The 14085-nt window shown below is 39.2% G+C and overlaps 1 protein-coding gene across 1 annotated transcript in view; it reads left to right on the top strand.

The window, feature by feature from the left end:
- The window catches only part of VAT1L (vesicle amine transport 1 like), a 54416-nt gene that overhangs the window by 16122 nt on the left and 24209 nt on the right, over positions 1–14085 (top strand). Inside the window, exons 4-7 of the mRNA XM_079316085.1 lie at positions 4344–4486; positions 6575–6678; positions 7390–7445; positions 9126–9320. Of these exons, the coding sequence (XP_079172211.1) occupies positions 4344–4486; positions 6575–6678; positions 7390–7445; positions 9126–9320 (498 nt within the window). The remainder of the gene's footprint in view (positions 1–4343; positions 4487–6574; positions 6679–7389; positions 7446–9125; positions 9321–14085) is intronic.

Raw genomic sequence — 14085 nt, 5'->3', positions numbered from 1 at the left:
TGAAATGTTGTGTATTGAACTCCACCTAACACCAGAGAAGAGTTTTCCTGATGCCAAGAGATCAGTAGATGATTCCCCTTGCAGTTTTCTTATTGGAGTATTTCTCAGCACTTTCAGATATGGCTCTGTGCAATCAAAGCTTTTTGGAAATTGGATTCTTCTCACGTTTGTTTCCAGACAAGTTTCTTGTGCAAGATTAAGTCTGATTACTACTTGTAAAAATGCTGTAGTACCTTTGGGCTGCAGAAATATATCATAGAAATGATATATTCTTTACTGATGCAGTTTTGCAGGCTGGTATCTTTTACATGGTTTATTCTCTCCTTCTATCAGGCTGCCCATAGTTTACATAATAGCAAAAAAGCAAAAGATGTTTTCTTGGAAGGATTCTGCCCCACACCTGCTGTATTCAGTGTGCAGCTGGCACGTCAGGCTGGTAGCATTAGGTGAGACCCCTTTGGAAAGCCATTCACTTGTACACCTTATTTATATTTCATCCAGCATTAGGTTTGTGTTAACAAGCTAATTAGATTAGTAAATTTCAATCTATTCATGCTTTCTATATTGACTTTTAAATATCCATGACTTTTTTTTCTTGGGAATTGTTGAAATGCACCAGTCTATTTCATTGTTACTTCCTAGAAAACTACTTTTCCATTCTTTTAGGTGATTATCTCGGTATGAGAGGTTTTCAATCCTGCAGGATTAGACTTGGGTTTTAAAGCAATGGAATGTGAAGAAAACTCTTTTTTTCCCTGAGTCTAAAACTACTGTAAGGCTATAAATTTATATTAATTTCTGTAATAACCATATGTGTAGATTAGGTTCAACAAACTGGCTTTATGAATTGACAGGATACCTTGAAAAGGAATCCATCAAACAGAGTGTGAAGCTGGAGAGACACATCCAGCATTAGCAGACATACTTCATTCCACAAGCTATTAACTCCTTCAATCTAAGATATTCAATCCAAGCTATTAATTTCTCTAAGGTTTCACCACATGATGTTCTGCCTCACTGGAAGTGTTAAAAAAATGTGTGGATGTGGCACTTGAGGACATGGCTTAGTGATAAAACATGATGATGATGCTGAGTTGGTGGCTGGATTTGATGATCTTAGAGGTCTTTTCCATCCAGAATGACTCTATGATTCTGGAATAGGTACTATATAAAATATATGAATATATTAAAGGAAATTAATTCCTCTTCAGGGGAATATTCTGTAACCATGTCGGTCCCTTCAGTGAATGGCCTGATTTATTTTCTATTCCCAAAGACTGCTAAATTCCATTAAAGGTAACATTAATTGTCCAAGTGATGATTATTGTTGCCATTAAAACTTACTAGTTTTCCTGTGTTCAGAAAGCAAAAATCCCATCAGTACTTACGTGTAGAAATTGGCATTGTATATAAAAAAATTAGATGTGTGAAGAATATTTTTCATCCCGTGCTTGTGTAGTTTAGCAGTCTCTTGGAGGGTTTTGGAGTTCACCCACTATTTCTGCTACCATGGTTCTTGCTTCCAAAGCCAGTGAGGCTGGTAGCAGAGTTGATGTGGTTTTGGCTGGGCAGGGAGGAGACAGAAAAGCCTCTTGTCCCTGTCTAGCACTGAGCAGCTCTCAGGATCCAGGCACCAGGACAGAGTGGAGTGCCCGTGGTGGGAGCCAGCACAGACACCTCAGTTGCCCTGGGAGGAGGATGCTCCTCCTGCTGCACCATCCCTTTGTGGATGCTTCCTCTGTGAGCCATGCATGTTCTGAGCACCAGTCTCAGTGCTTGCAATTAAAATGTGTCACCTGCTAAACAGTGGCAACTAATCCAGAGGCAGCTACATGATTTGAGGGATTAGAAAGGAGACTTGAGAGTGACTTGCATAGCCACAGTGCTGTTTTGGAGCTTAGCTGAATTCCACAGAAATCAGGGAAATGGTTGAGTTCATAGGTTGAGTTCAGTTCTCCTGCTTTGATGGGCAAAGTGTGAAAAGTCCAATATCAGCCTTTATTCTTAGATTTCTGATAAAGCTACTAAAAATACTTTGCACAGAAATAACTAGGAGTCAATTTCAAATAAAGATTTCAGAAAACTGTGGAAGAGTGTTTGTGGAATTGCTTCAAAATACTTTATCCAATTATAAAAGCACTGGTCATATGAGTCAGTTTTAGGCTTCAAATATCTACAGAAAGCTGGAAAGCATTCCCAGTTGATCTGGGATTTTAGATAAGCTTATCTCTGGGGGGAGGGAGGGGTATACTAACAAGTTTGAGTCAGGAGAAAAATAAGTTATTCACATACTAATGTTTTTGTGCTTTTCTCCTATTCATCTGAGTGTCAGTTTGTTAAATGTTAATCGTCTTCTGCAGGATAAAAATCAACACGCTTTCTTCTTGAATATTTGACCTTTTAAACATTCAGTGGTTTTGATTCAGGATATATTCATTAGCCCTCATCTTCCCAAGTTAGATTGAAAATGCAGAAAAACTAATTAGAGAATAGATCAATAATGTCAGAATTTCATTCAACTACCATGCATTATAAAATACTGATTTATCTACATCACTGCGGGTGTTGGGTTTCTGCGAGACATAGAAAGTGAGAAAACAGGATTGCTTGTGAAAACTACTAAGAAAAGAACAAAAGAAAAAGATACAAAATCCCCGTTTTTTTTTTTTTTCTTTCAATTTTATCTTACATTATTTGTGGAGACTAAAGTCTGGGAAGGGTTTAGAATGAGATGGTAAGTAATAGAGAAATGAAATATGAGAATAGTGAGACATTTTCTTCTCTCTCACAACATTGCATCTTTTAAGATGAGGGCCCTCAGGAATAGATTTTCCTATGATTTTTGAGAGATTAAGGATTCCAACCCAGGAAAATGATGAATAATTTTAAAAAGAAGAGATCATTTTTAATTTGGAATTGTATTTACCATGCTAGGAGTAAGTATCAGTACCTGTGAGCTTCTCTGAGCTTCTGAACACGCTGTTGAATTTGCTGTGGTGTTCCATCCCTCATCTGCAAAGTAGGAATGAGAATGATCCCTTCTCTTGCTCTCTTTTCTGTGTCTGTTTGCCTGTCTAAAGGATCTCCTAAGCTGTGCCTTGCTGTGCACTGCATTTACTGACTAACCCAGTAGGAAACCAGTCTGAAATTCCCGGGTGCCACCGTATATGAATAATAACCTTGCCATCCCTGGTGATGTTCAACTTGGAGTTACATCCAGCAGAATACATGAGGATGCCAAGACCTCCAGGGTATGCAGGGTTAGCTAATTATCCTGCTCTAAATAAAACCCAAGTGCTAATTACTGAGATCTACAACTAATAATCAGGGTTTCTGGTTGGAGTGAACAAAAATGTGCTTATCCCTGGGTGATTTTACTAGTCATGCATGCAGTTTACAAATGACAATGTTTAGGCTGCAGATGTAAGTAAGAGTCTGCTGAATTCCATCTGACACTTTTTTTAAGAATGACAGTGCCATTTCTTTAACTTCTGGCTGTATCTGTGTATCTGTGCTGGCTCCAGTGGAATAATGTGGTTGCAAGAAGAGGTAGGGTGTGTCTATCAAAAGTCTGTTTTCCTTTTTTTGTTTTTTTAAGAGTAAAACAAAACCTAGAGTGGTAGAAAGATGACCTGGTGGGATGGTTTTTGAAATCTAGATGGCTCAGCTGTTAAGCAGTGCTTCCCTTCTCTCAGCCTCATGAAATTAGAGGTTAAAATTCAATTAAGGTCTTCTGGGGCCCAAAACTGGTAACTCAAAGTACAGACATCTGATTGCACAAATTCTTCAATGCCCCAAGTCCTGCCTGAAGGCTGGCATAGATCTGATGGACCCCACTGGGTTCCTGCTCAGACCTGGAGGAAGAATGATTTTCCTGGGCATGCTCTAGGCTATTTTATCCCCTTTGCTGTTGATCAGTTTTGAGCCTGGGGCCCTGCCTGAGCAGACATCTCTCAGTGAGGCTGGGGGCTATTCCTGCATTTTGAATAATCAGTAATAACTGTTGTTATCAATAAGAGGTGAAGCAGATTTTCCTTATTAAGCAGATTTTGTTATGGCAGCTTGCTGTTTCCCACTGAAACCATAAGAAGACATGATCTCTTAGGACTGGCAGACTAGGCCTACTGTATTATGACTGCTTTGTCTTCAGAATATCCTTCTGATTTGGGATTTAGGTGTCTATTTTCCTGTGGCTGAACTGCATTTCAGTGGAAATAACTTAGTTTGGGAAGTGCTTGCACATGTTTGGTCTTGGGTTTTGCTGTCTCATGAATGAATTGGCAGCTGCAAACTCTGTCAACCAATTTCCATGTCAGTGAACTAACATAATAATGTGTTTGCAGGGTCAAGCTGTTGCTCAGCTCTGTTCAACCATTCCCAATGTTACTGTTTTTGGAACAGCTTCATCTTTCAAACATGAAGCAATCAAAAACTCGGTAACTCACCTGTTTGACAGGAATGCAGACTATGTTCAAGAAGTAAAAAGGTAATCTTGTATTTTCCTCAGTCAGGTCTGAACAGTATCTGGCAAAATACTATGAAAGGCACCAGGCTGATCATATTTATGGCAAGATAATACATTTGTGAGTTTGGGAGCTGTAGGTTATTCCAGTTATTCCATCTGTCCACTAGGGACAGGATAGCAAGCATCTCCCTGTGTCTTGATAAGTAACATAAGATTTTTCAATCCATGTCCCTAATTGGACATCTGTGGTGAGCAAAGTAAATTAAGTGAAAGAAACTAAAGGTCTTAACAGAAGGATGTACTTTGCCTTCATTTGCTTATATACTTGCTCACTAAATAAGATATTTTCAGTGGATTTGTAAGGTATCCAGCTTTTGGAGTTCTCTGGTGTGCTTTTATCTGCTTGGGTTTTTATCCTCTGCCAGGGATTGATATCAGAGTACTTGATGTCTGCTTCAATTTCAGATCCTTAGATTTTGTTTGTTTTCATTCAGATTAAAATCATCCTGTTGCCTTTTGAAGTCATGGTGTGTGTTTTTGTTTATGTGCTTCCAAACACTTTGTTTTTCAGTTTGTCTTACTGTTGGTACTGGTGCTGGTGCAGGTGGCAGAGCTACTCTCTGGGCTGTTAGCACTGCCGGCTGGGTGGGTACAAGAGGTAAAACATGGGTGTAACAAGCTAGCTTGTGCTTCTTTCCTGGCACAGAGGTGTTTAATATCAGCTCAATGAATAGTCCTGACTGCAAGGCAGAAGTGGCACCCAGCAGAATGTGCCAGCACTCTGATTTGTTACTCAGATCCTTCCGTTTTCACTTTGCATTGAAAAGATTTTTAATAAAGCTACAGCAGTAGTTCTGAGAATGCTGTTTTGACAAATTGTCTTTTAGCACTGACAGCAAGGGGAGTGGTGTAGTTGTTTGTTTTGATGGATATTAGCTGTGTACTATGCTCTGCTTAAAGTGTTCGTTTCTTAAAAGTCTGTGGGTAGAAAAGGATGGAGCTGTGATGGAGAAGGAGTAGTGGTAGGAATCTGCTTTATTGCAGGTCACGGGGGCATTCATCAGGGAGAAAACTCAAAAAATGGAATAAAACCAAAGCAGTCACCAATAACTCCAAGTAAATGAAAAATAATCCATAAGAGATGCTATGAATGTAGAACTGTTCATAGGGGATGAGGAATCAATTCAACCAGGGAAGCCACCAAAAGCTGTTTTGCTGTAAACTTTCTATTCCTCTACAGTGAAGGCTCATCCAGTGGCCTGAACAGAAACAATTTATTGCCCCAAATGTGGCAGCAGTACCAAGGAGTGAAGTTGCCTGGTTTTGCTGCTGTTTGTAACCAATGGATGTCTGAGTCTCACCTTTGTTTTGTGAGGAAGTAGAAAGATGCATTACAAGCCATAAATCTTTGCCTCTGCCCTGAATCAGAATATTCAGTGTATTTTTTTTCTTCTTCAGCATCATATTGACCTTGCATTGACAGAGCTGTTAGAAAGTTATAAATATGCAAACTGTTTATTGAAACAGTATAAAATGGCCTGATTGTAACCCTTGAGCTGCATTTCCAGCTCTTGGTACTTCTCTTTATGCTTGATTTAAGTCTGCTGATATCTAGTTGATAAAATAGCTGAAGAAGAGTCTGTACATAACTTTACAAGTAATTTTGTCTGAAAAGGAATTAGGATAAGAAGATCTGTTTCCTTACAAATTCAGAAAAATAATATTAGATGTGAAGAAGAAAAATATCCTTTTTCTCTATAATATTCACAAAACAAGCATTCTCTGACACTTGCACTCAGTCAGCAAAGAACTTTGTATCTGTTGCTTGTCTTTTGATAATATCATTTTAATCAAAGCCCTGAAAATGGGGAACAAGATGGTTTCCTCCTCTTTAAAGCCTAAGTGGTGTGTATTGGCTGAAAAACTTGCACTGTGCCACTGAATGAGTCTGAAATGTTTCATGATGAGGGCAAAGTTCTCACATAGTCAAAGTCTCAGCCTTAGAGTCCTTGCTAAAGTATCTGGAAACTGTTAGGATTTTGTTAACAGCCAGCCTGACCCTCCCTGTCTGTCTTACTGCAAAATAAGAGCTTTTTTCTTGCTTTTTAGAATCTCAGTGGATGGAGTAGATATTGTTTTGGACTGTCTTTGTGGAGAAAATACTGGAAAAGGCCTCAGTCTTCTCAAACCACTTGGGACTTATATTTTATATGGTGAGTGGGAAAAAGCAGGTACATATTTCAAAACTAAAGCGTGACAGAGCTGAAAAGCATCCACACCCCTTCTTCCAGAACTGGTGATTGATGTTAATACAAAAAAAAAAAAATTGAAAAAATATTTATAAAATATTTATGAAAAATATATATGAAACTGAACATACATTACAGATTGTTAAACATCACTGAGTGATACAGGAGAAAGTTTGGATCTCTCATTCTGGGAATCATTGTGTAACATAGTTTTTGTGAGAGGGAAGCTTGAAGGACAATTTCAAGGAGAATGCTGTTGGTTTTATATTACATGAATTTGAGGAATCCAACCCTGCTTCTGTTCACAAACTTGCACTCCTGTTTGTGGACTGCTGCTCACATCTCCCCTGCAGTTCTGCCAGGCTGCCTCTGCTGGAGGGGACAGCTGCAGGGATTGCTGTATTTGTGGGAAGATGCCCACTGGAACCTCACCTGTCCCTGGCTTTGAGAGATTTCATTGATTGTCAGTGTCATCCCAACTTCCTGTTAGCCTGGAGGGTTTGGTTGCCTTGGCCTCCTTGTTATTTATTCTCAAAGTAGAAGTATTTCTACTAATTTCTTTTAAACCTGGGCATGGTTTTTTTTCTTAAATGTGAATCATCAAGATGATTTTACATGTACTAAACAGTCTGCTGCAGCTTGTAATAAGTGTGTGAAAGTGCTCATCTTTTGCAGGTTCATCCAACATGGTTACTGGGGAGACAAAAAGCTTCTTCAGTTTTGCAAAATCAGTAAGTGTCTCTGTGATTATGCTCTTTCCTCTAATTCAATGTTTTCTGCAGCATTTTCATCTTCATCATTTTCATTTGTCTCTACTGAGTTGTTACTTCTGATGCTGTGTTTTTGTGCTGTTTTCTTCTGGCAGCACAGACCAGAACTGGATCTGTGTGCATTTCATATTGCCATTGAAATAGTCTGTGAGACATAGATCCCTTACACAGCTACGTTTAGACTGCATTATTTATTTACTTGTGGCAGAATATCACACCCATGGATATGATTAACTGTACCCTTGTATCTGAAAACACTGTCAGAACTATGCAGTGAATTAAAGGAGATATATATCTCTTAAATGGGGGCTCTATTCAGTCATTTCCAGCTTTTCAGAAGATTGTTTCATACAGAAAAGCATTTTTCAGTTCTCCATGTTCAAGTGTCATCAAAGAGATGATGATGTGGCATTTGTTTCCTAATTAATGATGTCAACAACTTCAAAGTTCAAGTGTAAATTTTTTTTTTTGTCTTCAGCTTACTGCATCAACAGAAACCTGTGCAGAAATCCTAGAGACCAAAAATAGAACTAATATATCATATAAACTGCCAGCAAGAAATAAATTAACTCGGAGTGAAAGTGATTCCTTCCTACAGGAAAAAACATAGGGGAAAGTCTTTTCTGATCATCTATCCTGTGATCTTTTTGCCAAAAGCTCATTTACAGCTTCCAGCAGCAACTTCTTCCCAGGAGGAATTGGCTTCAATAGTCTCTGTGTAGCTGAAAACAAGTTAAGTCAGAGACTGTAGCAAGGAGCTGTTCTTTGCCTCCTACATTTTCTTAATGGTTGTAGTGGGAGGATTCTTGTTATTGTCACACACTTGTGAACTAAAACAAGATAATCTTTGCTATGCAGGCTTGTTACTGTTAATGTAAGAATATCTGGGTGCATGGAATGTGTAGGGTAGGTTGGTCCAATGAAATAAATTTCAACTGAAGTATTTTTCAGATAGTATTGGTATTTATTGATAGAATAAATATGAATAAATTGAATTAATTAAAAAGCATACAAATTTTGTATGCAAGTACAACTGGTTTCTTTATGTAATTATGCTGCAAAATTAACTCATCAAAATTGCATGAAAATTACAATTAAAAATTTACCATTCAAATGAAATTTGCAGGGAAGTGGCATCTCTCACTCTCAATGATGCTCTTGGGCTAAATGAAATAAAATCCTTTCCTTAGCTACTGCGAGGTGTGCTCGAGTGTCATAAACATAATAATGGATGGAAAGTGACTGGCAGCTGATAGGCAGTGCCTGGTTCCCTTGGTTTTGAGAAGAGTCGTGGCCAAGAGCTGCCAGTGAACATCTGGGCACTTCAGTGGCTGTCTGGAGACAGCAGGAGAGCAGAGGGGGAAGGAAATCCAAACTCCTCACTAACAGACCCTCATATAACCCCAGGTGTACTCACCATCCTTCTCACACCCAGACCTCCTCCAACACGAGTCTGTGTTTTATTTCTGCTTGGCAGTCAGCTGCACACTCTCTTTCCTTGTGCTTCAGTCAAATCCTTGCTGCTTCAGACCTGACAGATGAGTCATTTTTCACATCTGCACTGACAGCTTGCTTGTGAACTTTCCTGTGCCTTTCTTGAAAAATGTTTTTCTGACCATGCTGTTGTTTATTGGTTTCCAGTGGTGGCAGGTGGAGAAAGTAAATCCTATCAAGCTCTATGAGGAGAACAAAGTCATTGCTGGATTTTCCCTGTTGAATCTACTTTTCAAACAGAATCGAGGTGGCCTGATCAAGGGTGTGATGGACAAACTCCTAAATCTATATAACAGTAAGAAGATCAAGCCTGTGGTTGATTCATTATGGGCTTTGGAAGAGGTAGGAAAAAAATCTCTTTCCTCATTTTGAAATTTCTGAAAAATATGCACTTTTAGAGGTAAAATCATATTTCATTTTTTTGATTTATTAATGTCTTCTGCTTTTTAGTCTGTGCCCAAGCTGTCTCTAGAGGCCCTGTTATTTGGAAAACCCAGGATCCAGAGTTGTCCACATATTTCTCTACTAAATATCTATTTCTTGAAAATAATAAATGTGTTTTTTCAATCTTTGAAAACTGTTTTTGTTTCCTAAGTGCATGAAACACATGACTAACAAGCGCAGAGTGAAATGCAAACAACGGAATTGAAAACAAGTTAGATTTTTTTTCTCAGAATACATTTTAATAATAACAACAAACAAGCTTTAGTTTCAGTGCTATAGTTGTGCTAGCAAACCTTGGAAGCTTGCAGGTTTTCTGGCAGTTCTTGAAAACATGTCAAAGACAAATCAGAAATCACTTTGAAAGTAAATTGCAATTGTGGACTGTGGATTTCTTACGGATCTCTTTTTAATTCCTCTAATTGATCAACTCTCCTTAAAGACATGTAAAGAAACTAACCTGCTCACAGCCTGGGCAGTTATAAACCCCTTGTTCAAAGCACAGGTTGAGACATTTCTATTTGAGATGCTGGTGAAGAAAGAGAAGTATTTTCAGAGGTGTGAACAGACATTACTATATGAAGAAACAACACAATTATAGAGCACCAGCAGATTAACAGTGATGGTTTTTGTGTTTATGAAGTGCACTGGGCCTGACACATCACTGAGGATGGGATCTGGGCTAGCTCTGCTGGGTGGGGTGGTGTCTGCAGCGTTGGATTTCACTGCTCAGAGGGAGCTGCAACACAATCCTGTCTGTGTTTGAACACTGCAGGTGGTGTCCCAATGAGGAACAGTGACCATCAGGCTCAATCCATGAGTACTGCTGTATTTTATTAAGGCTGTGTATGGCCTGTGAGCTGTTTCTTGAGCCCAGCTTGTCCTGTGCTGTCCCTACAAATGTCCCAGTGCATCCCAAGGTGCCACTTCATGTGGTAGAGGAGCCAAGGGTCCAGCCCCTGTGGGCTCCTCTGTAGTGACAACTTCCCCAGGAACCCCCTTCTTTTCTCTGAAAGGTCTGCCTGGGGCCACACTGTCACCAGCAGCACCTGGGGGACACCTGGGGCTGTCCCAGCTGGGGGCTACTCTTGGCATCCATCTGCTCCAGGAGGGCCAGATGTGTTAAAGAGCAGCTGCTGGGGCAAGACAAAATCCTCTGCCACTGCCTGAAACAGAAAGCCCTTTGCAGAGAAGTATAAAATAGAAGTGGGATCAGATTTATGGTTTTGATGTATGCTTTCTTAATTTAATTATTAAATAAGCTTATGAAGGAGTTTAAAAATTTAAGTGGCACAGGTCTCTAGACAGGCATTCTGCAGTTTCTTGGTTCATGTAAAATATGTATTTTTCATGTAATGGTGAATAAGAGAAGGATTATTAAAATAGTAACAATAGCTTAAAAAATACTCAATCTAGGACATGACATAATGTGAAAAATTACACATGGCAGGCTGGTCTCAATAGTCAACATGATGGGAATTTGTTGGGAGACTTCTGTTTGATAACATTTCATCTAACATTTGGCAGTAGCATGCACCATCCCCACCACTAGCTTGTGATATGTGTAAATACATCTGTTGTAAAGCCTAGAAAACTCCAGCTCGTTTGTCACACCTGCTGCCTTTCCATGAGCTGTCTGGGAATTGGCAGAGGAAAAGTCTGGCTGTACCTTAAGGGATATGGTAGTGCAAGAATTGTTTATTTGATTGTAAAGTATTACTGAATTATTACTCATCCAGGGCATTATCATTTTAGGGGTATGTTTTTGTGGGCATAAAAATAACTCAGGGCTGACTCTCAGTATGATACACAGAGAATGTGTCATAGCTGAGGACTAAATGGAGCTAGACTGAAGAAAGGTTGGTGCATTTCTGTTCTGTTTTGGTAGGTTTTTACTTTTAATTCCAGAGCTTGAACATCTCCCTCTTTCAGAGGTGACATTTGATTGTTTTTCACTTCCTGTTGAGTAAGCCTGACGATGTCCAAATGTCCACTTTCATTTGACCTCTCCCTGTAGGCTTTATTAGAGACTAAACCAATATATGACCAGCTTTCCTAAGGAAACTTCCTGACCCATAAGAGCATTGAGAATGTGCAATAGCTAGAGAGTGGCAGAAAGGTGGAATCCCTGCATGGCATTTGAAAATGAATGGCTGATTAGTTTTCTGTGGAGGAATATTACCTTTTCCAGAGTCTCATGAGGGAATTCACATGTCCTCTGTCTAGCAATTCTACCCTAGAGATTATCTTGAATCCAGTCAGAGACATTCAAAATGAAAATATTGTAAGGAAAATTCTCAAAGGAGCCTTCACCATGGGACACCTTTCCAAATGTTTTATTTTAAACACCTGAATGTATCATCACATACATAGCAGGTTTGATCTCTGTATGAAAAGCCCAGCACATCCCTCCAGCTTGCTTTATTCACTCTGCATCTGCATTTGTTTTCATGTATTCCTTTGTGCAAATATCAATTCACAAATTAATGCAGACTCTCTAAAGCCAACATGGAAGACACCTGGTTTTGTTTCAAAGCTGTATTACAGTACAAATGCTGCTCTTTTCAGTCCTGTATCAGTTTCTGTCCATGTATCAGAGCAGAGGACAATGAGTTATATCCACAGTGGTGCTCCCCTTTGCTGCTCAAGGCTGTGTCCTTGCATGATCCCCCCAAAACTGAGAGCTTTATGTTCCAGTGCATGTGAGAACAGCCAGAGACAGGCTTTGTGTCAGTTTTTATAGGTCTTCATGAAGTGTAAAAAAACCACTTCATTGTTCTGAAAGCCTGGTATGGGTCCTTGAACAGCACTTATTTCTTAATACTTTCTGCTGGAGCACACAGTTTGAATTTAAAAGAATATGCTGATGAGAGGATATTGTAATTGCAGTGAGATTTTCTGTTTTAAACTGTTTCAAGTGGCAGTAATACAGAACTTAGAGGAAGTTATTAGATTCCCATTTGCCTATTATGCAGTCTGTTTTAATGATGTCTAGTTGATTGTCAAATTATTCTTAAAATAAAACTGCTCAGAAATTATTAGATGGACTTGGTGTGATACATGCAAGTTTGCTGAGTGTCCATGAGATCATTCTCATTAGGCTGTAAACCCTTCAAGTGTCCTCCTTTCTCTGCTTTAGGGCTGTATCCAAAGGCCACAAAGCTTGTGGAAGGATTCCTGGTTCCACTGGCCTTTGTTTTAGGATAAGGATTGCCCTGCCTCTTCAGTGCAGGCTGCTTAAACAAATTTGCCAACTGGCTGAAAAGAGGAACTTAGAAGTGACTCAGTTTTCTTCAGTGCATCAGATTGCTGCTGGCACAAGGGAGCTCTGGATCCAGACTCTTGACTACTGCTGTGGAGCAAAACTATTTGTATTGCTGTGTTAGCTGCTGGTGTGTGTTTGGGAAGGGTAATTTTAATCTCAAACTTACATCCATAAATCCTAGTAAAGCCAAGTCTCATCTCAAGTAGGCAATTAGAACCACTTTATTGTGGAAAAGTAAGAAGGATTTAACTAAAAGAGGCAGTAACAAAATCCACAGAGCTGTAAAATGGAAATACAACTTGGGAATTACTCATCATGAGATGAATGAAGTCATACAATAAATTAGCTGCTGGTGAGATATCTTGCTGCTTTGCAACTATTTGTTTATGCATTCAAGTGTTTAAAAGATGAGATGATTTGTAGATGGCACATGCTTAAAATGCTGTTCTGTAGTAAAAAGCTGATTGTCTGCTAGGATTGCATTTCATTACAAATAGCAGAGTTTAAAACAGATTTTGTATTCAGTGAATGTTTGCTGAGCTTTTTAGTTGTTTCTTGGTTAGTGACTATTTACCACTCATCTTCATTCTAATTAATTTGTACTGTGCATTTATGCATTAGCATTCTCCTGAGGGTTTGTGAGTATTTGACTTTATACAGCAGTCAATTAGTCAGCAGGATGAAAACTGACAGTTCTCAAAAAAATCCAGTGTGTTAAATAAAAACATCCACCTTGCACTTGCCTGTTAAAATTCTGTGGGTTTCATCTCTTTATAGTTGCAAAAGAAAGTGTATGTTCAAGGTAGAACAGTTTATTGACACAGAAGTTATATGTGCCTTCTCTGGTGACTTACAGCAGCTGAAGTTAGCACTGAATATGTGTAAAACAAACCTTACAAATTCTCAGACAATAACTGCCTCTCATGGTCAAAGTCATCAAAATATCTGGGTCTCCTTTTCCCCTCACCTCAAACTGCTCCTTTCAAAAGGGACTGTCAGTAGTCAGGAAGTTTTCAGACTTGGATGTTTGGATCCACGTGGGTGATGAGTGAGATTATGGAACAACATCCTGACTACAGGTGTGTCATGTACCAAAGGATTCATTGCATTCCTCTCTCTCAGGTGATTTAAAGCAGTGCCCGGCTATGTAGCAATGATGGTATCAAAGGCTCTTACTGCCTTAGGGTCAGTAAGAGTGATGAGATGCTGAAACCTGTGCAATACACCCAGGACTACACCATGGCGCTCAGCTGTGACCAAAATCAGTGTAATCAAGGCACTAAATATTGCAGATCATGATATGACTGTCAGAGAGTTCTAGTGACTGTGCCCTGTAGTCAGTACATAGAATATTTTTAAGTGGAAAGAGCCCTGCACCTTAATTTAGTTTGCAATGAGCAC

This window comes from Erithacus rubecula (genome assembly GCF_903797595.1).
Source record: "Erithacus rubecula genome assembly, chromosome: 12".
Lineage (NCBI taxonomy): Eukaryota > Metazoa > Chordata > Aves > Passeriformes > Muscicapidae > Erithacus > Erithacus rubecula.
The sequence above is the reverse complement of the archived record's forward strand: the minus strand, read 5'-3'. Positions and strand labels throughout refer to the sequence as shown.